At 36.9% G+C, this 27,500-nt stretch overlaps 2 protein-coding genes across 3 annotated transcripts in view; one reads left to right on the top strand and one right to left on the bottom strand.

Moving 5' to 3' along the window:
- The window catches only part of LOC144968760 (5-taurinomethyluridine-[tRNA] synthase subunit MTO1, mitochondrial-like), a 195,052-nt gene extending 185,368 nt beyond the window's left edge, over window positions 1-9,684 (top strand). For both annotated transcript variants that reach the window (XM_078907410.1, XM_078907409.1), the window contains exons 13-18: window positions 1-124; window positions 1,856-2,024; window positions 2,768-2,886; window positions 5,002-5,098; window positions 6,688-6,742; window positions 9,186-9,684. The exon at window positions 1-124 is cut by the window's left edge and continues 81 nt beyond it. In XM_078907410.1, coding sequence (XP_078763536.1) covers window positions 1-124; window positions 1,856-2,024; window positions 2,768-2,886; window positions 5,002-5,098; window positions 6,688-6,742; window positions 9,186-9,314 — 693 coding nt within the window. In that variant the 3' untranslated portion in view covers window positions 9,315-9,684. The remainder of the gene's footprint in view (window positions 125-1,855; window positions 2,025-2,767; window positions 2,887-5,001; window positions 5,099-6,687; window positions 6,743-9,185) is intronic.
- Window positions 9,685-15,493: 5,809 nt separating this feature from the next.
- The window catches only part of LOC144969688 (uncharacterized), a 15,711-nt gene continuing 3,704 nt past the window's right edge, over window positions 15,494-27,500 (bottom strand). The window contains exons 2-10 of the mRNA XM_078908839.1: window positions 27,009-27,500; window positions 25,926-26,028; window positions 24,829-24,914; window positions 23,268-23,600; window positions 22,235-22,349; window positions 20,386-20,594; window positions 18,053-18,662; window positions 17,418-17,722; window positions 15,494-15,806 (exon numbers count right to left, since the gene is read on the bottom strand). The exon at window positions 27,009-27,500 is cut by the window's right edge and continues 1,259 nt beyond it. Coding sequence (XP_078764965.1) covers window positions 15,616-15,806; window positions 17,418-17,722; window positions 18,053-18,662; window positions 20,386-20,594; window positions 22,235-22,349; window positions 23,268-23,600; window positions 24,829-24,914; window positions 25,926-26,028; window positions 27,009-27,500 — 2,444 coding nt within the window. The 3' untranslated portion in view covers window positions 15,494-15,615. The remainder of the gene's footprint in view (window positions 15,807-17,417; window positions 17,723-18,052; window positions 18,663-20,385; window positions 20,595-22,234; window positions 22,350-23,267; window positions 23,601-24,828; window positions 24,915-25,925; window positions 26,029-27,008) is intronic.

Genomic DNA, 27,500 nt, shown 5'->3' on the forward strand with positions numbered 1-27,500 from the left:
GGGGTGCTTATCGATGACCTTACCACGCATGGCACCAGTGAACCTTATCGCATGTTCACATCACGAGCCGAGTTTAGGCTCTCATTGCGTCCTGACAACGCAGACATACGCCTCACTCCTAAAGGTCTGTTATTTAATGCTTCTAGTAAATAATAGTTTTCTGAGGTTATCTGATCAGAGAGATGAATTGAGTACCATGATCACCGATGTCTGGTACAGACTTGGTACTTGAAGAAGAAGAAGATGAAGAAGTAAATAATAAGTTTCCTTGCTATAGAAAGTAGAAAGTTGATGAAACCGTTTGAAGTGATGGTTGTTTATGGTGTGGCTTTGTAACAATAATGTTGCAAAATAAAAAAACTAGAGGTGCCTAAATGAGCCAATAAGATGGAGAGAAAGATAAAGTGAGTAAATGTGACTCATATATAAGGGAACAACACAAAACAAACGACGTTTTGGCCTTCTTCAATTAATCACGAAAAATGTTATATGTATTAGATTGTTATAATAGTTAAAACATCATAGGTAAAAATGTGTGTGTGTGTGTGTGTGTTTGTGTCTGTGTATGTGTGTGTGTGTGTGTGTGTTTGCAAGGGAAGAGAGAGAGGTAGAGAGAGAGAGGTAGAGAGAGGTAGAGAGAGAGAGAGGGAGAGAGAGAGAGAGAGAGAGAGAGAGAGAGAGAGAGAGAGAGAGAGAGAGAGAGAGAGAGAGAGAGAGATGAATGTTGCAAAGTTCGAGGGCGAGAATGTCCTTACATTGTTATTTTAATCAGTTGACTGCCGTCCTCAGGAAAAAAACACGTATTTAAAAATTTGGCCAGAATAATCATCCTTCAAATGTCGATCGATTTAAATGACCCTCATCTTGGCATAAATTCTCAATCCTGGGACCTCGCGACGAGTTTTCTGAGCATGGTTTTAAATACGTGTCTTTCTAGAGTACGGCAGTTGACTGGTTAAATACAATTGTATTATCTTAAAAGTCAGACCCTTCCGTATTACATGGTTTAGACATTCCACTAGGGAATACAAATAATCTATCAAGCAGATAGATGATGCCAATTGGATTCAATAGTTTGATGTCACGTCCGCCCAGCAACGAGCAGCTTGATTCTAAACAAAGAAAATCGGTTCTTTTTAGTCTTCATGCTGGCCAGAACTTTTTCACATGTCATGTGATCAGAATGTATAAAAGTCAAAACATGATCGGATATATAATGTTTTTCTCTTCTGGATACACTTTTATGCTCGTCGGAGAAGTATTTCATAAGGGCGTCCGCCATTGTTCCTATAGTTACTAAGTTACTATCCGTCATTACGAGGGAAGTGACGTCACGATTGTTGAAGCCTATTATTGAATCACTCGTGTTGTCCACCCAAGAATGCATTGTCGATAGTCTTCCCTTGTGAATAAATGCTTAAATCCCCAGGGGAGAGTATGGTTTTATACTTGCAAATTCAAACATGGCAATGTAGGAAGAAAGACAACCCAGTCAATTTGCACGTCGGTAGAATACATGAAGTTATTTCCATTTCAACACTATTTCAGGAGACTCGACATCATAGGGCGAGTGAAATGAACAAAGTTTAATCTCATGGAAGGAATTAGATTATAAGTTACCGTTTCGTTCTTTGATCAATAGACATATTATTATTATTATCGTCATCATCATCATCATCATCATCATCATCATCATCATCATCATCACCACCACCACCACCACCACCATCATCATCATCATCATCATCATTAGCGTCGTAAACTTGGCCAGTTTAAAATCAAATATCAAATACAAACTAATACATATAACCACAAATCGGTTTACATAATTTTTTTCCACCTACTTCCAATGCAGGAGCTGCTGTAGGTTGTGTTTCTAAGGAAAGAATTTCCAAGGCTGAGTACATGAAAAGAGAGATTGATGTTACCATGGAGATGTTAAACTCTTTCACCTTGTTGGTAGGAAAATGGAGAAAATTGTTTAGACTGGAATCAGTCAAAGAACCTTCTGGAAACCACGTGAGGTAAACGTGTATCTGTCTTTCTGACTGCTTATAAATAAATCACAAAATCCGCTAATAGTTCTTCCTAAAGGCTCAATCAGTCAACAAAACTAGACTACTCTATCTTTCAAATATTTTTTTAAAATTTAGACGAGACATCCTCTACTTCAAAAATCGAGCGATTAAAAAATTCCCCAACTGGTCAGTTTAAAATCTGAGACCATAAACACTTTTCTTTTTGAAGTTTCAAGGCTGAGACTCATTTAACATTTGTGACCCACCTTCTCAATACGGTATATATTATGTGGGAACGAAATAGTTGCTGGAAATTCAAGTTATTGCCACAAATATGAAACTTTGAGTTGATTTCTAGTCGTTATTGTGGAGAATAAATACAATTTCTTACATTGACACAAATCTTAGAGTTCGTATTTTCCATCATTTTAAATGTAAATTTACTTTACTGGGTTCAATTCATCCCGACATAATACGGTTTTTAGACGAGGGGTCACATTTTAGGGTCATTGCAATATATCGATTACTGAAGTGCTAATTTTCTGGCCAAAATAAGAAATATACTGTTTTGCTATTGCTAGTGTATGGCAAATGAGCTAGTTGAGTTTGCTGTCTTGGTGATTTCATTTTGTTTTTTTTATAAGACCGAGTGCTTTTTTTTGTACGGGAGGTTTGTTTCTTTGAATTACCGAACTCTTTTAATTGTAACCATTCTATTATATCGTACCTTTTATAACATCTTTTTACAGTGCAAGAGATATCCTTGGCCACCCGCATGTCGACCTTCATAATCTTGCTCAGACAATTCCAGAACTTGGCCATATACAACATTATGAACCACAGCTTATAGACAGAATAAAGATAGAAGGTGAATTAAAGCGACTAGATTGCTGGATTTTTAAACCTCCCCACCTCCACCCTTTCCCCAAACACAAAATCTCTTCACAAATATCACAAATATTCAAAGTTAATTAAATGCTATTATATTTTTCTATTTTTTTATGATGGTGACGTCAATTGCCTGTCACGTCTTGTAAGGAAAAAACCCAACGCTTCTCAGTGACCGGATGTGACATAATTGTAAAAATCTAAGCTCGGATAATGTTTCCTAGGAGAAGGCTTTCAATAAACATCTTTTGGAATGTTCCATTTTGATATTTTTAAACAAAACTAACTACCGTAGCTAACTTACAAAATAGAAGTAACAGCATCGTATGGACGCACGTCCTGCTGGAATCTGTCGACCATTCATTGAAATCATCCCCTGCCATATGGCGGTCTTGTCACTACCAGCGAGGTTTGTCACTGGGCAATGATGTAGCCTGCTTCTCAGATCCATTTTATCAGTTGCGAATATTCTGACTTTTTAAATATTTCCCTTCCATGAAACATAGGAAGACGGTTTGATAATTACCCAGTTCGGCAAAGACTGACGCGGACAAATCTATGATGATATATGACTGGCGGAATAGAAGACTGCTTTAGGCAGATTTGTCAGATCGACTTTTTTTTAAAAGCCAAATAATCGTTTAAAAATGCCAAGCTGTGTAAAAAAAAGTTTGTTTTTGCCATGCATCTTTCTCATGTTGGGTCATTAATCTTCCTTTTCTTGTCACATTCTACTGTCATCTGGATTCAAAGGAAGTTTCAGTTTTTGTTGCTAATTATAATAAGCATATATTTTGGGCAATTGGTATTATCTGTAGACTAAGTCAAGAAAATGTTAATGCAAAATAAATTTATTAAAATGTAAATTGCTTTAATAATACCAAATATTTGGAAAGCGTTTTACAGTGTTTTCCTGGTCAAATTATTGAAAATATGTTGTTAACTTCCATAGTCCGGAGCATTATACTTACATAAAGCGCTACGGTAGGGTGTTCCACCAATTCAGACACCCAAAATGGCTCTCTCAGCTCAATGACTTCTAAGGGCCACACGCCAAGGGTAATTATGAAAATCACTATTGCATATGTTACAAACACCATTAAGCAATTTTTTTTTGGGTAAAATACCTGTCATTTATCAGATTATTTGTGTGTTTGGCCTTAATTTATGGGACCTAGTCACTTGTCCCAATTCGGACACCATATTGCCAATTCAGATACCCCGTTGTGCCAATTCAGACACTCCTTTGACAATTGAGACAAATGCAACTAATTTTTCTTAAATTGAGCTAAGATAGATGTCAAACTAGCTTAACTTCACGATTAGGGTGGATTGATATGATAATAATCAAATATATAGACGATTTCTGTATGAATTGAAGCGTTAAAAGGAACGGAAGAGGATTAATGATTACTCAAATATATCTATTGATTAAGACGATCTCAAGAATTTATGACATCATTATAATTTTTTTTTTTTTTGGTGAAAGTGTACGATATGGGTGCTGTTAAAGTTGCTGCTCGAAGCTCAAAGGAACAGATAACAATGTGAAATTGAATGTAAACTTCAATTTAATATAAACGAAAACAGATAATGTCGACGTTCGGGTTTCCCGTTTATCAACAAAACGAATGAGATAATAGGTGATTATCACATATCATTATCTCATTCGTCTGTTGTGTTTCAATCACCCTGTTTTGTTGATAAAGGGGAAATCACAGTTAAAAACAAAATGATTGTGCGAATTTATGTTGCAAATAGCTTGATATTGCTACTTGACTCAGAGATGCCTTAAATTCTGAAAATAAAAAACGATTGGAAGAACTCGTACCCGATCTTCTGAGCGAAATAAAGATTTTAAGAAATGATTTATTTAATTAGATGAAATAGAAAAGTACTAAAATTGGTTTAGATTTATCATGCATTTATTCCTGTCTGAATTAAATCGGAACCCAGCTCTATGTCATAATTCTTATTAAATTTAGGCGTTGATATAGATGGTGAATACGTAGGATGTCCGAATTGGTACAACCTACACTATGTGCCTGTGATATCTTAATTTTTAAAAATTAATAATAAAGGTTTAATTTTTCAGTTAAATACAGCGAAGATATCAAGGATCAGCTCGAAGAGATGGAGCTTGTCAAGAAAGATGAGCAGCTGGAACTTCCAGAGAATCTGGATTATTTGAGGTAACTGTATGAGAATGTTTCAAAGATTTGATTAAGTTTTAGTTACATGCAAGTCCTGTCAAAGATTTACGCTTCTATTTATGTCTTTGTTTTAAGCCATCTTTTGGGTGAACTCGGGGTCCTGATAGATCATTGGGAAAAAGTACAGTTATCGGTATTGATCAAGGCTGCGCCAAGAATATTGTCCTGAAACCCCCCCCCCCCTTTGTCCTCTCTCTCTCTCTCTCTCTCTCTCTCTCTCTCTCTCTCTCTATCTATCTATCTCTCTCTCTCTCTCTCTCTCTCTCTCTCTCTATCTTCTATCTATCTATCTATCCATCTATCTTTCTTTCTGTCTTTCTCTCTTTCTCTCCTCTCGTCTCTCCTCTCGTCTCTCTCTCTCTCTCTCCCTCTCTCTCTCTCTCTCTCTTCTCTTTCTCTCTCTATCTCACTCTCTCTCTCTTTTCTCTTTCACCTTCTCTCTCTTTCATCCTCGCTCTCTCTTTCTCTTTCACCCTCTCTCTCTCTCTCTCTCTCTCTCTCTCTCTCTCTCTCTCTCTCTCTCTCTCTCTCTCTCTCTCTTTTTCTTTCTTTCTTTCTCTTCAAATCTGATTCACACTAAATTAAAGATGTATCATTCACGCTCGGTGTGTCTAAGATTGTTATTTGTTGGGCATTCTTTTTAACCCACTCTGAGTGGCTTGTGTTTGCTTGCTTTTTTTTTCTCTTAATTTAAAAAAAAAAAAAATTTTTGTAAAGATAAACCATAATTTTTTCAACTAATTGTTTTACGTGTAATATTATTTGTTTTGATAAAGACAAAAAATAAAACGTTAGCAATCATTAACATGTCTGTAATATTAGTTGTCAATTTTAACTGGTGAACTTGCATTCAAACGCACAGACAGATTTTGATTCCAATTTTGGATAGCAAATTTTTATTTTTCACCGCTTTCGATCTGTTCACTCAGCATAGCAATATTGTATAGAGAATTATAGTTACCCCGTAATTATCACGTATTTATGTACGGCTTTGTGGTCTAGTGGTATGACATTCACCTTCGACGGGTAGATCTTTGTTTCAAGTTCCACTATTGGGCAGTGCAAAGTTGAGTTCTTGGAAAACGCTCTTTTCTCACATTTTCTCGCCGCACTCAGCAGGCGTAAGATGAGTATCTGGTTGGTTATTTTGTTGTCGTTGCTGTCAAAAAAGTGTAATAGTGCCTACATCCTACATGCTAAGTTTTTCTGTTGGCTTGAGACCCTTTTGTAAAGCTTTAAGAGCAACATTTAGTGGATATTGCACTGTATGAAAACAAGTTATTTTGTTAGTTTTTTATCAAATGGGAATACATGAAATCTAGTTATAGACGTGTCATTTCTCTTGTATAACGATTGATTTTGTCTTTTTTACAACAAAATAATTCATTATTTAATTAGCCGTTCATATAATAGAATGTGATAAAAGTGGTAAGTGTCACGTGGTACGATATTACAATAACTATCTAATGTTTATTTAAGATATTGGATTCACTTTACTTATTTGCATATAACTTAATACTTATCTTAACTATTGCTCATCAATGTAAATTATTGATCTCTGTCTTCAGCCTCAACATGTCCAATGAGGCAAAATACAAGCTGGCTGAGGCAAGACCCATGTCGGTAAGATCCTTCATATTATAGGAAGATTTGCGGTTTTATTGTGTGAAACGTCTATGGCGTTATGGTTGCAAATTACTCGAACATATCATATCGTGCATAGCAACATTCTAAGCCGCCTTGAACAATATCAATATAGGTTCGGTGCAAAATCGAAAAAATCGATCGTGTGAAATTCAGTTAATAAACACAATTCAAGAACTTGCCAACAGGCTGAATACTGGAGGCCAGATTGTCTGTGCCTACTCGATTTTTCAAAGGCATTTGACAAAGTACCACATGAACGGCTTCTTAGGAAATGTGAACTGTATGGCATCAGAGGTAACAATCTCCGATGGATTGAACGTTTTTTTGCAAGGACCCACACGGAAAGTGTTGGTTGGCGGTGAAAGATCAAGTACATCAGCAGTCCTATCTGGAGTACCTCAAGGGACATTTATTAGACCATTTCTCTTCCTACTATATATCAATGACTTACCAGTAGTTGTCATCAAGATCTAGATTGTTTGCCGATGAGTGCTTTCTAAATCTCAAAAATTGCAAACAAGAAGATTCAAAGAAATATAAAAAGTTGTCCAACAAACATAAGGCCAAATGCTACACGACTCTGATAAGCCCTGTCGTGGAATATACCAGCACTGTGTGGGATCCTTTAACTAATAAAAACAAGATAAAGGTTGAGATGGTGCAAAGAAAAGCTGCCAGTTTCGTTTTCGGCGATTTTGACCGGACAGCATTGAAACCATGCTTACCAACCTTCAATGGCCAACTCTGGATGAACGAAGAAAACAAGCTAAAGGAACCACGCTGTACCGTTTAATACATAAGTTTATTAAAGTCCCCCTCGGCCTCCAACCTGCAACAAGGAGGAAAACCAAAGAACATGATCACAGGTTCCAAATTCCACGCTCAAGAGTGCAATGCCATGAGCTGTCATTTTTTCCATTAACGATTTAAATTTGGAAGAGTCTGCCTCCGGATGTAGTTGGCTAAGAAAACCTTTAACAGCTCAGAGGCAGAATCGCTTCTGCGCCACTCTAAACATAACATGCACAGCAAAATCTGCGACAATACACCTTCGGTGGTTAGCAAAATTTAAGAAGAAGGAAGAGGAAACGTGTCTAGTAACCCGTGGGTCCCAAGTTCAAGTTATGTTTTAAGAGATGCAAATTTGAGTCCTTGGAAAATGCACTATGCGAATTACTATGATCTCATCACCATAAAAGCACTACAGAACAAAAGGAAAAGGAGTACATGCTCAACTGTAGAAAATTGAACTCAGAGGACAGTTAAGATATAGTGCCTAGAGCGTTCTGTCAAAGTATATTAGTTTACCGAAATCTTAGAGGTCGACAAATTGAGCATGTTATGCGATGCTCAAGATCTTAAAAACGGTAAGAGATACAATAATGATTTATATTATCCCTGACACGGAATCTCTTAAAGCATTGGTTTACATATTTTCTATTTTATATATAAAATGATGTGTCGTGGCATTATCCAAATTGGCGTAATAACAGGAAATGAAATGGGTAGAAAAGTTCCAAAAGACAACAGAGAATAAAACTTCGCGGCAATGGGGACTCGAACCCACAACCTTACTAACTGTTACGAAAAGTTCCTGGCTGCGAGAGGGACGATATACTGTCGACGATATAAAAAACAGTGGTTTCAAACGTAGAATCTATCCTGAGTCAATCTCCAGACTTCCTGGGGTCATGGGTTCAACACACACAAATTCCGCGAAGTTTGTTTACAAGCCAGCAGTAACGCTTTAACACAAACATATAACATAGAGACGGTTGATACATTGAGTAAGGGGTGAATATCAATTCAGAAAGGTGAGTGGAGTAGGCACTTACATTGATAACAACAGGAAATGAAGTGAATAGAAAAGTGTCAGAAGACAATAGAGAATAAAAACTTAGCGGAGATGGGGGCTCGAACGCATGACCTTACTGCTACGACTACGATCCACCTGGCTGCTGCGAGAGGGATGCTATACAGTCGACGCCATCCACCACTCCAAATAAACATTGGTTTCAAAGGTAGTGCCTATCCTGAGTCCATTCCCAACTTCTTGAGGTCATGGCGAGTTCAACACACACAAACTCTGCGAAGTTTGTTTACAAGCCAAATTGGCGCACCTGATTGTAAGTATACAATGCCCACCAAACACGAATTGTAATCTTAAAATCTGATACATATCTTAGTCTACGTGTTTTCTACCCTAAGGAATTCAGGTTAGGCCTTTTGTCGCTATATTGTTTTTCTATGCTATGGATAATGTATCTCCTTTTCTTACCCCCAAGCTTTGCCAGATTAAGATATTTAATTTCATAGATCAACTCTTTCATTCTCATATTAACAGTTCATTAAATTATATTTATTCCTCTCATGCACATATTAACGAACGTTTTGAACATTTAATATTTTCCACCAACAGATCGCTGCAGCCAGTCGAATTCCCGGAATCACACCAGCCGCCATAGTTATTCTCCTGAATCATGTCAAGACAGGCAGACACGTCAACCGTCAACCTAATGTATCGCCTTTGTCTTCACAATCTATATGATGAAAAATGATGCGCGATATGACTTTAATGTGTCATAGCATCACTTATTTCTAAAACAAAGCTCTCCAGTTTTATCCCCCCCCCCCCTCGTGGGTATGAGAGAGAGAGAGAGAGAGGGGGGGGGGAAGAGACAGAGATAGATAGATACATAGAGAGGAGGGGGTTGAGAGAGAGCGAGGGAAAGAGAGAGAGAGAGAGAGAGAGAGTATGTGTGTGTGTGTGTGTGTGTGTGTGTGTGTTTGTGTGTGTGCTTTTCCTTGAATCTGTGCACTTTCAATCTCTATCTTTCTAAATTCTATGGACTTCCTTTATCTCTGTTCTGAGAGTATATGTATTTTATGTACATAAAAGATATTCCCAAACAAAAAAAGTGTTTGCTGTTTGTGTTTATAAACAATTGATAAAATGGTTCTCATACGTCTAGATAGCATGCGCAATATAGAAAATTTTCAAATATGACTTTGTTTGCCTGAGTTTCATGATTCCTTTGTAAAGAATGCTTAGTTTAGTTAGTTTAGTTTTAGAATATCAATGGCGCTTGCTACTAGTGCGGGGCGGTCCTTGGCAAGCTTAAGGACCACGGTCCTACGGTCCTTGGGAAATGAAGACCGCAAGGACCGGTCCTAGGACCGGTCCTTTTCGACATTGAACATTCCTGAGAGACTGTTGGAAATTCGAACCGGTTTGACCTTTGAGACCGTGGGATCGTTCATTCTTGAACCGTTAAAGACCGCTACACGATGAAAACCGTGGTCTACAGGAGTAAAACACACGGAGTAGTCACACTCATTTCAAATTGTAACCTAATTAGAGAAGAGGGGTGATGCCTTCTTTATTTGCTCACCGTACTTCATTGTTACTTCGATAATTTAATAAAATTTGAAATTTATCCCCATTAACGGAGATAATGGCATCGCCCAAGGCGTTGATCGAGTTGTTCGTGGCGTTGATACACACACGCAACTCCTACCCCCCCCCCACACACACACACATTAGAGGGCAGCGAGCATGGAAGAGTAAGAGAGAGACGTGAAGTTATAATAAGAGGGGGTGGATGAGGTAATAAGAGGGGTCGATAGTGACTTTTCGCCAGATCTAACAAACTCAGCTACCCATTCATTGCTGAGTAGACAGGGATTCAGAAAAAAATCGACTGCACCGGGATCGATCTCTGGCCCTTTGCGTATAAAGAGAGTGCTCTATCAACTGAGCTATCGGGGTACCCAAATATTCTATTGGACTTTTTTAAATTCAGACGTTATAACTGGGTTTTTTGGAAGGAAGAAACTAATGAAACTCATATTATTTGATTAGTAAAAACACCAAACGAAATTTTAATATTATTGTATTATTTTAAATGACAACACTGCGATAGAAAGGAGTGGTGACAAGAGATGGACAAAAGAAAACAAAAAATCGGATTTGCTACTTGCTAGGTTCGACACACACACACACACACACACACACACACAAAACACACACACATCTTTAGTAGTCACATACATTTCAAACAATAACCCATTAGAGAAGAGGGGTCATGCCTTCTCCATAGATCATTGTCATTGCGATCATTATGGTGTAGTAAATTTTGAAATTTACCCCGTATAATGGAATCGTCCAAGGCGTGCGCCTCCTGTTCCCCCCATCTCACACACGAAAGGGCTGTTTGCGGAGTGGAGGTTGGTGGTCGTCTGCCTGTATGGTCGTCTGTGTCGTTTAGTGTATGGCAAAGGGGGGTGGGTGCGATTAATTAAGTGGGATGGGTGGTGATTGGTGGAAGATAGGCAACCGAAGCAACGAATCGCTGGGGAAGTAGTAGGCTATGGCGCGAGACCGTAGGACCGTGGTCCTTGCAAGGACCGCCCCGCACTAGTTGAAAGGTGATAAGAAGTGAGGACCGCCGCCGGTCTTCCCCTATGGGACCGGTCCTCGGTTCACAGCTAAAAGACCGTGGGACCGCGGTCCAGACCGGTCTTCAGCGCGGCACTACTTGCTACACTTTTATGCCATGTTAGAGCCCTAGAAAAAGTTTTAAAAAGACAAATGGTAGCTTGGTAAATATGGTATAGACTTCTTCTCCTCCTTCCCCTTTTTTCACCTTTAGAGTGCCTCAGATAGATAGAAGATCTTATCAGTAGCTCCAGCCAATTGCCGGTAAAAAGATGATTTTTCAAAGGTAAAACTACTAGCAGGGTAGGAAGCAGAAAGTCAATAAATTGAGAAATTAGGGAGCAAACACTGGTGTAACATAAAGATAAAGATCTAACAAATTGTGCATTAAACAGTGCCAGACAAAGCAAGAAAGAAAAATACAAGACAATTAAAAAAAAGGATTTCCCAAAAAGTCAGTCCTCCTCGACTAGGGATCGAACCTCAGACCTTTTGATTACTGGTCTGATGCGCTACCATTGCACAATTAGTCAAGGAGGACTGATTTTTTTTCTTATATTCTTATATTATTCCTTCTTGATTTGTCTGACACTGTTTCATACACACTTTTTCAGATCTTTATCATAGAAAGTCATTAGATATAAATGTAAAATATGAGTATATTTTAGTCCAGTTCTCTTTTCAGTGTGCAATGTTTACCCTTCTTCTTTCTTTTCATGACATTGCACACGAGCCCAAAGAAATAAGAAGTCGATAAAAAAAATACATCGTGACTATCATCTTCTAAAAAGTAATAAAAATGTTTATTGCAGTTATTTACAATGAATGATAAAAATACGATGTAGTGATATTCAAATGATGATGATGTCGACAACAACAATGGTTATGACGACAACGACAGTGATGTCGATGATGATGTTAGTAATATTGTTGTTTATGGTAAAAACAGTTGTTGTATTATTAATAATTCATTGATACCAAATCCATTTTATAATTTATAGTACCTGTATATACAGAAAGTGAACTCATTCTATTTTGTGTTGCACACACACACACACACACACACACACATACACACTTGGTGCCACTCACTGTGTCAAAAACTGCTATGGTCTGGGTCATTTCCCCGGAAAACAAACCATGAACTTATATCGAACCGTAATCATGTTCTATGCCATCCTAGAAAGATTAAAAGTTAAAATAGAAACAGAACTAGCAGAACTAGTTTCAGACCAGGAAGAGGTACTGGAGACATGCTCTGCACACTTCAAGTCATCATATAAAAACTAAATGAAATTCACAAAGAGCATACATTATCTTTATAGATTACAGTAAATGGTTTGACAGTTTTGAACATGAACAACTTTTTCAGACCCTATACGATATGGGTTTCCCATCACACCTTGTTGCCCTCATACAATCTTTATACACAAAACAAGAACTTAGAATTCGCTGGAACAACAAACACACCGACTGCTTCACGATAGGATCAGGTGTAAAACAAGGTTCTATTCTGTCAACACACCTATTCAGCACATACACCGAACAAATAATGAGAGAAGTAGCTGCTGAACATTTTGGAATTAAAATAGGAGGTCGAAAAATATCAAATCTCAGATATGCAGATGACACCGCAATCCTTACTAACAACCACACAGAAGCAACAACTTTCATTAATGATCTAAACAAAGCAGGTGAGCTTAAAGGCCTCAAACTAAAATACAAAAAAGATAAAATACATGCAAATCGTGGAAGTTAAAGATCAAGCCATGTTCATTAAAACGAAGAGATTGAAGGTCTGTCTCATTTTATATATTTGGGATCCACTAAAACGCAAAATGGCGATTGCTCGATGGATATAAATAACAGAATTGCAATTGCAAAGAAAAGAATGACCTCTCTACTTAATATCTGGAAAGACAAATCCATAGGACAAAATTTAAAAATAAAATTAGTAAAACTATTGATGTCGGCAGTGATGACCTAGGGCGCAAAAGGATGGACCCTCAAGAACAAAGACATGAAGCGTAAAAACTCTGCTGAAATGGGGTTTTACAGAAAGATGCGGATAAGCTGGAGGGAAAAAAGAACAAATAAAAGCATACTGGAAGAGCTGGAAGTCAGGCCAGAGCTATTAAATATAATCAAAAGGAGAAAACTCAGTTTTTTTCGGTCATATATTATACCGAAACCCATACAAGCTGATGAAAGATGTGATACATGGGAAATGGAGGGCAAACTAAAAAGGAGAAGACCTAGGCCTAGTTATATATTTTTTTAAAAAACATCCTAGAATGGACAGAGATGAATGGAAGAGAATTATATGATACCGTCAACATACGAAGGGAATGGGCGGACTTTTGTCATCACATAGTGCGGGCAGCCAACGTCAATCAGTGAGTGAGTGAATCCACTCCCATTTTCACACGTTCAAAACAACTTAATATTAAGACAATACACAGCCGGGTGCTGATAAAAAAAATGTTTTAAAATTTTGGCCATCACCCATCAAATATTGATCGACTGAATCGACTCTCAACTTGTCAAAAACTCTGAACTCTAGGACTTCACTGAATTCCCGTGTTTGAGAGTTTTTGACAAGGTGAGTGTCATTTTATTCGATCGATATTTGAAGGACGAGTTCTTTGGCCAAAATAATTATTTTTTTTTTCAAGAGTACGGCAGTTTAGTTAGATTTAGCAAACCAATACACTATATATAACATAATATAGTTTGTCAACCCAATAATCTGATGATTTATGACTTTTAAAATAGATAGTCTTTTTTTTAAATAAGTGTCATTGAATATAAATGTATACTTTTTTGGGTAAATATAAATATACAATTGAGTGATATTTCTTCGTTATGTAATGATGTAATATACTTATTCCGTGAGATATATATCATATGCATAACGAGTTACCGTGCAGACTACAATACTAACCACATGCTGATATATATATATATATATGTATATATATATATATATATATATAATAATTAATATTATATATGAGTAATTTTTAAAATTAATTCAGAGAAAATTCTTCCTTAAGGAGCCATCCACGTAACACGTAAGCGATGAGTGGTACCCCGAACATATCACATAAATTCTTTCTAAACCACTCATATAACCTCACATTTTCTTCTTATAAGGATCAAAACTGAGTGAATCTAGAATCCAGCCAACTCCAGCCTTTAACCAAAACTTAACTGCCATGTCCCCTATTTCAACAATGTTTTTGTCACTAAATGTTAATGTTTTGAATGATATGCGAGTAAAAGCTGGAGCAGAATGGAACTGAATCCATTCTGTTTGGACACATAGGACTAAGACAAAAGAGGTGAGCTTTTAAAAACTTTTTACTTTATCGGGATACAGCAATTTTGTATTTTCCTTTTTATTAATGACTAGTTTTATTAGTATTGCAAATAAATGTCACAAAACTAAATGTCATTTTCTTGATTTATAGCCAAGTAGGAAATATTCTCCCTTCAGGCAAATTTACTGCATTTGCTTGTGCAGTGTTTCTCTAAGGGCCGAGACAGAGTGGGCCCACGTTTCTAACAACTTCACACTACATTGTCACTCGTTCACATAGCCTCATCAACGGATGAACCTAAAATACTCATCTTCTCAATACGGGAACAGAAAAATTCCAGGTTCACGGCTCACATATGATCCTCATCTCAAAATACCGGACGGACTGTGAAATTCTTTTTCTGCAGGGTTAAATTTTACTTCACATTTCATCCGTGATGCGATAGAATATAGATCAATGAGGCGAGATTGGCGGGAATGAGCGTTGGTGGCAGTTGAAAAGCGCGAGAAATGGGAGGGGGGTGTCCTCTTGTCACAAGGGGCCAAGTTTGTTTGTTTTTTAATTGTCTAACTGTCAACAAGGATGACGAACGTTTGATTGTAGTTGTGGAAAAAGCGTCTACCGCTGTATGACAAAATAAACAATCAACATAATATTTATTCAAAAACAATGGGCCGAAGTCGGTCATGAAGTTGGAGAAAAAGGACATCTGCTCTCCTCTTACTTTAGAAAACACGCGAGAGCAATCACGCCTGACGCCATCTTGTGTAAGTGACGGACGGGATGTGGGTCCACTCTTTTTGCATTTTTACATTTCTTCCGTTCACGGTAATCCTTGAAAAGTGAGAGTGCAGTGTGAAGTTGTGTGAGTGTGAGTGTGGGCCCACTCTGTCTCGGCCCTTATATAACCCAGATTTCCACAGGCTCAGCCATTGACAATTGACCTGGAGCTCATACTCTTATCCCTTTTTTTCTTTTCATTTTATCGAAGCAGCAACATTTGAATATTAATTGCAAACAGTTTCAAGTTGTCTAATGAATATCCACCTGTCTATAAATACGTAATTCTTGTTTACAATACTTTGTGATTATACTATCCTGTCATATCTGATACACCTGACGTTCTCTGGGTAATCACAGGTGAGTGTTTGAGGGTTATACATGAGTGAATCGGGGCATATCAGAACCTGAGGTCTTGACTGGGCACAGATTATGAATTGGTTGCAGCTCCTAGGATGTGCGAATAGACCATTCGCCGCTGGGCAAGGAACCGGGCTCTCTTGGTTATGTGGAATGAAAATAAAATTTGATGATGCACCAACAGATTTAGGATAAAGGCATTTTAACAATTTGATAATATATTATGCTGTCTTGAAGCTGGTGATTATTATTGTTTAAAAGTGTAAATTACAGTACGCGCTGGAATCTGGCACGCTTTCAAACTTAGTTCTATCGTGAGGATTCTCTTCTCTCAACTACCTAGGGAATCTAATCGAGGCTAGCTCATTGGGCTCTGTCATTTGTCTTGTTCCATATATATACAGAGGAGAGCGCATAGCATAAATTTGCTCGCTATTGAAAGTTCACGGGGTCTGTTAGCCAGCCTCGATTTGATCCCTCAAGTTGTTGAGAGAAGAGAGTCCGTACTATAGGTACTAAGTTTGAAAGCCACATTTTTGTCTGTAGTTGGATGGCTCAGTAGCTAGTGCAACTGCTTGCTGATGTCTCTCTCTCTCTCTCTCTCTCTCTCTCTCCCTCTCTCTCTCTCCCTCTCTCCCTCTCTCTCTCTCCCTCTCTCTCTCTCTCTCTCTCTCAGCCAGGCTGAGGGTACTGTGTCAGTTGGATCCCAGTTCGGCTCTGAAACTCCGATCTTTTTATTCTCCGTTTTCATCGGGCGCTTCCTCATACCCTATATTTCTCATTATTATTGATACAGTGCCCGCTCCATATTTTTTTCTGAATTAGATAAGATATCAACCAAACATCCTAGAAATTATGATCAGGGGCTTCAGGATTCGAGCTCTGAGACTGGAAATTAAAAAGGCACCCAGGAATCGTGACCTTCATATTATGTTTGCTGCCAAACCTGGAGGGTTAGATACCATTCAATTAATATCACCTCCAACGTGTCAAACCGTCTCATACCTCAAACTTAAGAACAGTTTTTTGAGCAAAGATGATGTATATATTGGAAGCTTACATTCGTCCCAGAAAGTACGGACCAAAGCTTTTCTACTTAAAGCTTACCCCAAGGATGAACACGTTAGGCGCTTAGTATCGATACCAGCCCGATCTTTAAGTCAACGTGAACCAGACGCAGTAAACTGACACATCATCAACGCGCTTCCAATTTAAAATAAAATTGATCATTATGATTTGGTATACAGTACACTACGCCGTAATGGCCATGCCCGAATGCGTTTTACAACGATAAAGTTATTCCGCCTACAGCCCATTTGTAATCAAATTTCTATTTCAGAAAGAAGTCGCCTGTCAGGAGTCCTTTTTCGGACAAGCAGTCGTACTACAATCGTTACTACCTATTATAGTTATTCATGCACTTGGTAGAATGGAATAGTACAAGCAAATCGATTTACCCAAATCACAAGGCCAGTGTCAACGTTTTGACACTCAGAGATCCTTGACCAAGCTCAATATCGCTTGGTTTTGTACAGTGATGAGACACCACTAATGCAGTCATTTATTATTCTTATTCAGTCAACAGATTCGCTTGTAAGCGCAATTCAAACCTAGTTCTATAACCTTCCATTCTATTAGTGCTGATACTGGTATGACCGGAAAGTGTCATAGCTATGTTTTCTTTTTCTTTTTTTTTTTCTTTTCTTTTCTTTAAAAAAATTTTTTTTTCGTTGTTGTTGGAAAAACATACCTGCTGGGCTAACTCGAGAACCGCGAGGAATTACAGTGCCCTTTCGCCACATGTGAGGATTGGAGAGGTATTCACCACCCATGTCTCGATACATTTGATCATGGGGATGTTGCTGTGCAGTCTTTCTTTCCGGTGACATAGCATCTTTAGATTTTATTAACGATCTTAACGGTGCCCTCCTGTTCCCATTTAGCTGGTTATTTTGGTTAATCTTCTGTGAAATTACGTCGAATGCATCCAATCGAAGTCCTCCTTCAGAGCAGTCAGAAACTGTATCCCAAAAATCACAGATCTTGTGTTCGATTCTGCCATGGAAGAATACACAATTACACATGTAAAATGTTTCTAAAGCCATTAAATCACAACTAAAGTATGCTATGGATCGTGTTTCGTGCATTTACAACGCTACACTAAAAAGGAAAAAGAGATATTCAACACATTCCCCCACAGACGGACATTTTTATTATCAACAAACCATTACACCCCCAGTGAAGCAACTATAACCTCAACCACCACCGCCAACTTCATTTCATTCCTCCCTGATGAACCCATCTATCTGCTAGCGGATGGAGGAAAAACCAAACGAGGTGAGAATATTAAAATAATATAGCGAGGGGAGTTAAATCCTTACTTACCTGAAAAACGTGCCATTCGGGCAGAAAAATGTAAATTTGGTACCAAAAGAGCATCGGTGAAATATGTCACAAAAATAGTAATCTCTGTAAAAGCCGTCACCAGCCATGGAAGGACAACGGAAATCCTGGATCTTAGTGTTCAGTGCCAGTATAGAACGACCATCTTTGAGGTCCTGGCTGATTTTGATGTTGTTGTCGTTGCTGAACTTTATTTTGTAGTCTTTATTAGCATAGCCGTGATTTTTGTTATCATTGTCGTTATTGTTGTCCACGTTGCTTCTGACATTGTCATTGCTATTGTTGTCATCATACTTTACATCCGTCCATCGCTTGTAGTCTTTAATAACATAATCGTGATTTTTGTTATTATGGTTTTTGTTGTCATTGTTGTTGCTCTTGATGCTGATTCTGACATTGTCATTGCTGTCATTGTCATCGTTCTTGTCTTCCACCCATCTGTTGTTGTCCGTTTCTGACCATTCTGGTGTGGTATATTCATTGTCGTAGAAATAGTTCTCTATTATGTACCCATGATTGTCATCATCATCATCATCATCATCATTGTAGCTGTAGTTGTTTTCACTCTCATACGGTTTGGCACTATATGTTTCTGAGGGAAGAATGATAATTTTATTCTAAATAAAGAGAATAATTGAAGCTGATGTCAATTGTTTCTTTATTTTTTTGTTTCTAGACCTCCCATAAGGTCATTAGTTCCACAGAAGGTTAAACGATCCTTAGAATGTATAGGATGTCCTTTATTACTATTAACACATGAAGGTTATACACATTATTTTTATTGGCGTGATTGATCTGGCGGGCAGAACATTTTACTTAACACATCCCATCAATATAGATGGAGTATAGCCTATTTATACAGAGCATATCCAGGGTTCAACACTGCTTGGTGTGCTCTGGAATGCTTCATTTATCTGTTTAGTTGACCGTATGACATCAAATTTACATTTTGACATCTGCTATTATTTGCTTTTTTAACCACCACCTTACTTTATAAAACTTCATTTCCTGTTTATCCCGAATTGGGATGAACCAGATGCTTGAAATTGAAATTTAATCTTCTTTTTCAAACTGAGTTAAAAGCTACGTGTTCATAATAGCAGTTCTGATAGGCGAACATAAGTATGGGCCTGCTTTAACATTGTTGTAATGGACAAGTTTGAGAGGATTTCAATTACAACAATGAACCGATAACCATTTATTGGCTTATCAGACCTGCAAATAGGTACATGTCGGTTAAAACGAATGCATTCATTGAGGAGGATGAGGCTTGTTTCCTTTGTACTTATCTGCAAGAGATCGTGTGTTGTAATTCATATCAGACACATTACTAAGTGTCTCAGTTAATATTCGGTGGCAGATAAAGATCTGAATAAATGTGTATGAAATGGTGCCAGACAAAGCAAGAAAGAAAAATACGAGAGAAAAAACATCTTCCAAAAAATCAGTCTACGTGCTAACGTCTGACCGATAATCAGAAGGTCCTAGATTCGATCCCCAGTACGGGTAGACTGATATTTTGGGATGGTTTTTTCTTCTTCTTTTATTTCTCTTTCTTGCTTTGTCTGGCACCATTTCATAGACACTTGTTCAGATCTTTATCTTACACCGGTGCTCGCTTCCTAATTTCTCAATTTGATATTCGGTGCCATTTGGTGTATTTTAAGTCAAAGTATGATATTGGAAATAAGTTTTGAATATATACTGATTCGATTTTTATCGCGTACTGATATCAGGTTTACTACAGCAATTTGTGACGTCAGATTGATAAGTGCTAAATTTAAACAAGATTTTTTTAAAGGGGTATGATTTAGATAATTTTGAAAATATCTTATGTAGTGATAAAGAAATCAGCATCAGATTCGTTTAAGGGGCAGAATACAATATTTCTTGCACTTTTGCATTTTGGAATCCGATCTTTGTTCCCAACGCGCATTTGGAAGCTCATACAACGACTAGGAACACGTCCCCCTTTCTAAAAAGCAGTATTCATGAAAGAGGATTATCTGACGCAAAGATACCCCCCCCCCCCCTTCCCCCGCCTTTTAATAAAGTTTAAATGAAAGTTTGTTAAGAATTACAAGAGGCAAGAGGTAAAGTGTTAAGGTCGGCAAAGTTATCTGTGTCGTTTTACAATGTTAATGGAGTCAAAACAAATAGTAACAAAAACGAGTTTTAGAAGATTATATAAAAGCAATGTTCGAGGTAGCCAGACTCTCAGAAACAAAATATATGCGTTAATTTAAATAAACTGAATGTAAAGCAAAGAACCTTTTGGGGTCAAACCCTTCATCGACTTATCGTATCTGTGTTACCTTCGTATTTAGATTTTGATATCTTTGAGTTCATATTTTCTGCTGCAGAGTTAATGTCATCTATCTCCTTTGTCTGGGAGCTAAGTTTAGTTTCGATGATTTGAGGCTGAAGCCCTTTCCGTGCATGGCCATCACATTCAGGTACAAGACGAGGCCAAGTACATCCTCTTGTATTTTGGCTGTATAAAGTTCCCATCTGGCATTTGTGTCTATGAGAAAAACATGAATTGGTTTATATAGTCATGTGCAAAAGTAATTTCACAGTGGTTCGAGCTCTCATAATTTTGAGTACAAAGCAATTATATCATTTGTTAAACATCAGTGGAAAGCTCATTCAGTTCTCTATTCAATGTACATAAATATTATTTTAATCTCAATGCCTTGTATAAAATGATATCGAAAGTTTAAGAAATGACACCAAAAAATTGAGTTTGCAAATTTACACAACTTTATTAATCGGTTGTGTGCCCTCCTTTAACTTGATGTAAGAAAATCACGGGCCTTTGTATGTACAAAGTGAACCGTTCAATAAACTCTGCAGTGAGATTGTCCCGGGTATCTCGGAGAAACATACGTCATCTCCATTTTGATGAGGACCAAGGCGAAGTACTTTCATCATAGTATCAACGTGTTCTCGATTGCATTCATGTCAAGACTAACTGATGACCACACCCTTGCCTAAAATTATTGTTCTCTTAGAAAGCTCTGCGTATTTCGAGCCATGTGCGATGGTGCATTAATTGTAATGCATAAAAAGTAATGCGATTTCATTGTCTCTAATGTACTGTCCGATGGAAACCTGCCATTATTCTCACACGGATATTTTATATTGTCTTTTGGCCTCCCATGATCCAGCCCCAAACTATCGCATAACCACATCCCCTGTTTCTGATTTGAATGGAATTGGTCTTGGTGAAAGCGTCCACCGTTTTTTCTGTACTTCTTTATTAATTTGTAAATAACCTTTTGTGATATACCAAACTTAGGTGAATATTCTGCAACAGGCAGCCCAGTTGAACATCCCCAATCCAACGGATACGGTTCTCAGCACTTAGTCTAACAATGATTTTTGTTAGCGACAATATATTTACAATTTAAAAAAAAGACTGATATTATTGATATTTATTTATCAAATCATCTGAAGTCAATAATTTCTTATAAGGTTTTTGAATTTCAAATTGGTGTAAAAATCCTATCATTTAAATTTAAGTGCATCCAGTTTCCTGCGGCATTGCTTTCCCTAAAATTCTTACATGCGCGGTTTTATTTTTGCAAAGTTTTTTGGTGTTTCAGATTCGAGGCATTGTATCTTTTGATTAAATTCAAGATAGGAATTACATTAATTGAACAGGTCATCAATTAACCTTTGAAATGATATATAATACAACATAATGCTTGGTTTGAGTCAAACGGCTTAAAGGATGAAATAAGTGTGAACTTATAATTTAAATATTTTCAAGAGGTGCAATATACATACTAGAGTATGAAATATTGGCACACATTTGAAATAATCATCCTAATCTGTTTATAATTTCTGAAGCCTTCCAACATTTAGGAAGAAACCCCTTTGCTTAATTATAGACCACATGCATGAGCAGATGGAAAGGTTTTGGACTGAGAGCATTTTTAGCCCTTTGTTCACTCATTAAATAGCTGGCTCTGTTATATCTTACAGAGATACTTTGATATCGTAAAACGTCCTTTCCAAAGTGTAGCAATCAACGAGATCTATATCGGTACTTAGTAGATTATGGTAGCAATAGTCTACAATAATATTCTTCGTTAAATGCTACAGAAACCGGGATCAACTCATAAACGGTGTGTTTTATGGCTCTAAAGAACAACTCACACATATGGCTTGCCCTGGAAGCAATGAATGAACAATGAGCAGTTGTATGGGTCGGGGTAAAGCCCGTGTTCCAGTGGGCAAACAAAAGTTGTGGCGATGCCTGTGTCTTCAGATGCTGTGAACGGAAAATAGATATATAAAGGAAGATGTGAATTTGCCAAATGATTGATCCACTAGTAGATGAACAGGTGATAACTATCACTATAATTTTAGAATTGTATTTTTGTTTTCTTCTTCCTGCACACACCCAGCCTCCTCCTCCTCTTTTTGCTCCCCCCCCCTCCTCTTCCTCCTCCTGCTTTTCCTCCTTCTGCTCCTCATCCGTCTTCTTCTCCTCCTCCTCCTCCTCCTCCTCCTCCTCCTCCTCCTCCTCGTCCTCGTCCTCCTCCTCCTCCTCCTCCTCGTCCTCGTCCTCGTCCTCCTCCTCCTCCTCTCCTCTCCTTCTCTTCTTCTTCTTCTTCTTCTTCTTCTTCTTCTTCTTCTTCTTCTTCTTCTTCTTCTTCTTCTTCTCTCTTCTTCTTCTTCTTCTTCTTCTTCTTCTTCTTCTTCTTCTTCTTCTTTCTTCTTCTTCTTCTTCTTCTTCTTCTTCTTCTTCTTCTTCTTCTTCTTCTTCTTCTTCTTCTTCTTCTTCTTCTTCTTCTTTTTATTATTATTATTATTATATTATTATTATTATTATTATTATTATTATTATTATATATTATTATTATTATTATTATTATTATTATTATTATTATTATTATTATTATTATATCATCATCATTATTATTATTATTATTATTATTATTATTATTATTATTATTATTATTATTATTATTATTATTATTTATAGTAGTAGTAGTAGTAGTAGTAGTAGTAGTAGTAGTAGTAGTAGTAGTAGTAGTAGTAGTAGTAGTAGTAGTAGTAGTAAGAGTTGTAGAAGTAGTAGTTGTTGTTGTTGTTGTTGTTGTGGATGATAATGTTGTTGTCGTTGTAATAAATGCATAATGTAGCGGCTGTGACTTTATAAACATCGTCCAAGTCAAGAACTTACCATAAACCTTATTTTCCAGCTCCGAAAGCATAACATCGTTTTTGTTCACGTAACTTGATTTATCCGTCCAGCTCATAGATTGGTACTTTTTGTGTCTCGGTATGTCCTCACTAACTTTGCTTGGACCCAGTATTGATGAAAGGACTGATATATCGTTTTCAACATCTTGGCATCCTCCCACCAACTTGCTCCAAACACACATATTAAGATCAGTGTCAAAGCTTGTACCAGTATCACATAACTGTCTCAAGGCATTCCCGTTGGAACACAAGTAAAACGCATGGCATGTTGTGGGATCGCGGAAATAACCGTCTCTTGGACATCGAAAACGACCTTGGGATAGTGAAGCAATTGCTGTTTTAAAAACTTTTCTGAAAGATTAAAAACTGTTAAAACTTGTCTGTCGTAAAAACATACAACTTTAATTTCTGAGAAACATTGTGATTGTTTTCTCTAATATTAAAATTTCACTTAAGGTTTACAGTATGATTGGTATTGTTATATTATACTACTTATTTGAATCTCTAAAATTGAAGAGAAGTGACAGACAGAAATTGGAGAAGTCTCCAAATCTAATAATATGGGAAACATCTCAGACGGAAGCATCCATAATAACATCTGCCGGGTTCTTTAAATCTAGATTGTTTTTATCTCTCTTCAAACGACAAAACAGTAGTATGCTCTACGAACAGCATGGAGTTATAATTGATAATCATAAATCACGATGTCAATATCATGGTACATGGAAGTCGCTTATGTAGTGAGCTTTTACAACTGAAAATGCAAAGGCACAAATAAAAGGATTTAGCAACTCTTATTTCGGCTACAAACAATCTATTGGTATGATTCATTTAGGTAAAATGGACAGCACATGGTGAGTGCATCAAGTTCGGGAAGGACAAAGACCAAAAGTCTAAAATGTGCAACACCAACAATATCATGACGCGTTCGAATATATCTATTTATTTAACTGCATTGTTTTAAAACTTTTTAAATGTGTCTTATTTTTATAATCGTTTACTTGACTTAATGACAGATTTAATAGATAAGGGCATGTCTTTGTTATCATAATCCCCCAGATCTCCTTTCATTATTAATGTTTCTTAAATGGGCATTTCCAGATTCTCTGCCCGGAACTGTCGCACTGTAGATTAGACACTTTGAAATCTTATAATTCTATAAAAACCTATTCATACATACCTTTCCGATGCTTGATTCATCCACACACCCATCATACAAACATTTAAAAATCTGGGCACCAAGATGTAAAATCTTCATTCATAAATCAAACGTTGATAGATATAAATGCATTTCATTTCTCACAGGCTGCCTTGAATTGGTTCATTTGATATGCATTTTATCAACAGTTTCGAACCCTAAAAGGATTTGGCTGTCTCGTAAATTTCATGCGCAGTTGTCATCTGGTGTACTCCAAATATTGTATGTGTGTATGTTAATTCCAAATATGATGAAATTTAATAATGTACTTTCACCTTTAGTAACACAAAATCAAATAATGCCTTAATGTATACGCTACCAAAGAAGAAACTTGCTCGCATACCGTTGCTCGGACAGGGAGAGGCAAGATGGCTGCTGGCAACACACGAGAGAGCATCTTGGCTGAATACCTGTCCTACGGGACAGCCTCTAAACAAGTATAAAATCAAAAATAGATTTAAAAGATGAACCTAAAAATAATAAAACATCGATGTAATAAGGTATTAAAGTAAACTTTGGTGACTTGGATGCGTGAATCCAGTCAATGAATCAGTGTACGAACAGTTGTGTACCTAGTACAATGGCAATACACATTGGTGATCCTCCGGATCAAGCCGATATTATCGCGAGGTGGACCAGATGCCAAAATGTGATTATCCAATATAAAATGACAAGAAATGTGAAATTTTAGAATTTGCCACGTTAAGAATCTAATATTTATTGTCTTCAATTAAACATATAAATTTAACCCGAGTTTCAAGCTCACAAGTAAAATTCAGTTTTTAGCACCTAAATCACACCAACATAATACCGTTAGAGACAGTATGTCGGTTTGAAACCGATGCTTAAAAGTGAATCATAAGTTGAACTTATATAGAAAAATTCCTTTAAAGCAACTGTGTTTATTGGAGAAGGTCTATTTGGGCTTTAATCTTCAAAGAAAATAATTCCTGATTCTTATTTTGTTATAAAACTCAATTATCTTTATCTACAATACAGTAGGTCGTTCCGATATAATGTCAAATTGGCACGGTCGGACCATTTCTTATATTTTGACCAATAAAAAAACAAACAAAAAACAACAAATAAATGAAAACTAATTTGTTTGAAAGTTTCAAGCCTGAGGCCTCTTTGTCTTCTTTGTTATAAGACATATCCAAAATGTTAACACCTTTACAAGTAGTTTTTAAAACTAATTAAATGTTCAATAGATTATTCCACTTCATCTCTCATATATTTAAATAGATAATGTATTTTTCTTTTCCACGTATTAAGGATTGTGTCATTTTTTGGAACATTTAATCGATTAATATATTCATTTGTAATTTTGGTATAAAGTTGAAACGATAAACAGATAACGGAAACACAAGATCTGTTAAGTCTAATTTCAAGAAAACCCTTTGTTATGTAAATGGCAAGACGAAATGTGAATTTCCATACCTTCTGTAGGCTACACCGGCATCACAATAATAATATACCCCACAGTCTTTTGGGTCAGGAAAATGTCCGGATGACTCTTGACACCGGAAGCGTTGAACCTCACCTTTAGGGAAGATTAAGAAGACCTTCATCACAAGCATCGATTCTTTGGCGTTATTAAATGCAATATTATGTTTTTTTTAAAAAAAACAAATTGTCTTCTATAAATATAATTTGGGTTAATTGATGCTCTACACCAGTTTCTGACTTCACCCTCTCCTTCCCAAAAATTGGAAAATCCTCTACGATACAGTGAACTTTTATTCTCATTCAGATTTATTTTGTACACGACAAAATTTAAAGAAAAATCCTTGGTGTATTTATAGGCAGTCTAAGTTTTTGGTTTTTGTATTTGTTTTTGTTTTTGTTTTTTTATAACATGTCCTTATAGCTTTTGAGTTCAAGCTTTTAAAATCCATTTTTGTGTAGACTGGGAATGTCAGTTCTGGAAAAATCCTTAAAATGGTCGGTAAGGAGAGAGGTTAATGCCGTCCTTAATTGAAGTACACCAAAGTACGTGTTTGTGTAAAAGGATTTGAAGCATAAATTATAAATTTGACATTATTACTGGGTAAAACAATAATATTGTATGTAAATTTCGCCAATGAAAAGATTGATATAAATTGTTTGATAGCATTGCTTCGAATGTGAAATCGATGCCATTTCTGATTTTACTGCCACACGAAAATTTGCAAATTAAATTTAATTGAGTATTTATATAGCGCAATATCCACCAAACGTGCTCAAAGCGCTTTACAATTTGCAAATTGAAACCTGACCACACGCACAAGGGATTTGCTTTAAAAATTAGCCAACACTCTTAATATATCCTATATATACTTATTAAGAAGTGTGTCAAACATACATTTTTCTGGTCTCATTCTCGCAATTGGGAAAACATCTCATATGGCTCACTATGATTGAAATAATGAAAAAACATACATGCGCAGACAAGTAGCAATGAGCCATTCGATTCTTTTTTCGTGATTCTTGAGAAAAAATACTTAAGATCACAATGAAAAACGATTTCCATCGTAAAATTACCCCTTGCCAAAAATGGAGAAATCTGTATATCCATGCTGGCGTTGGAATGTGCACTCGGTAATCTTGAGCTGGTCAATGAAGTTTCAACATTCCCGACTTCAGGTTTCAACTGTATTGTTGGCAGGGACATATTCTGTTTCCGTGTGACTGTTGTATCTTCTTTAGAACCCAAATGCATTGTTGTTTTTTTGGAGTTCCCTCTAACCAATCTTGCCTCAACCAAAGGCTTCTTGGTGCCCTGTTGCTCGTGATTGTTGACTGCAGTACGATACCAGTGATCGTCGATGCTGTTTTCACGTTTTGTGTACCAAAACTTTGTAACCGGAGTTGTTGATAAACTCTGACCAAATCCATGTTTGAGAAAATCTAAAAACCTTATTTGACCAACTTTAATATTTTGGATATTGTTTTCTGTAAAATTTCTGACAATTTCTATTCCATGCGATCTTCGCGCTCGCGGGCCTTGGCGCTGCGTTTTTGAAGCACTTTGCC

Source organism: Berghia stephanieae, chromosome 3 (genome assembly GCF_034508935.2).
Source record: "Berghia stephanieae isolate SIO BIC M18660-M18661 chromosome 3, UCSD_Bste_1.3, whole genome shotgun sequence".
Taxonomy (NCBI): Eukaryota; Metazoa; Mollusca; class Gastropoda; order Nudibranchia; family Aeolidiidae; genus Berghia; species Berghia stephanieae.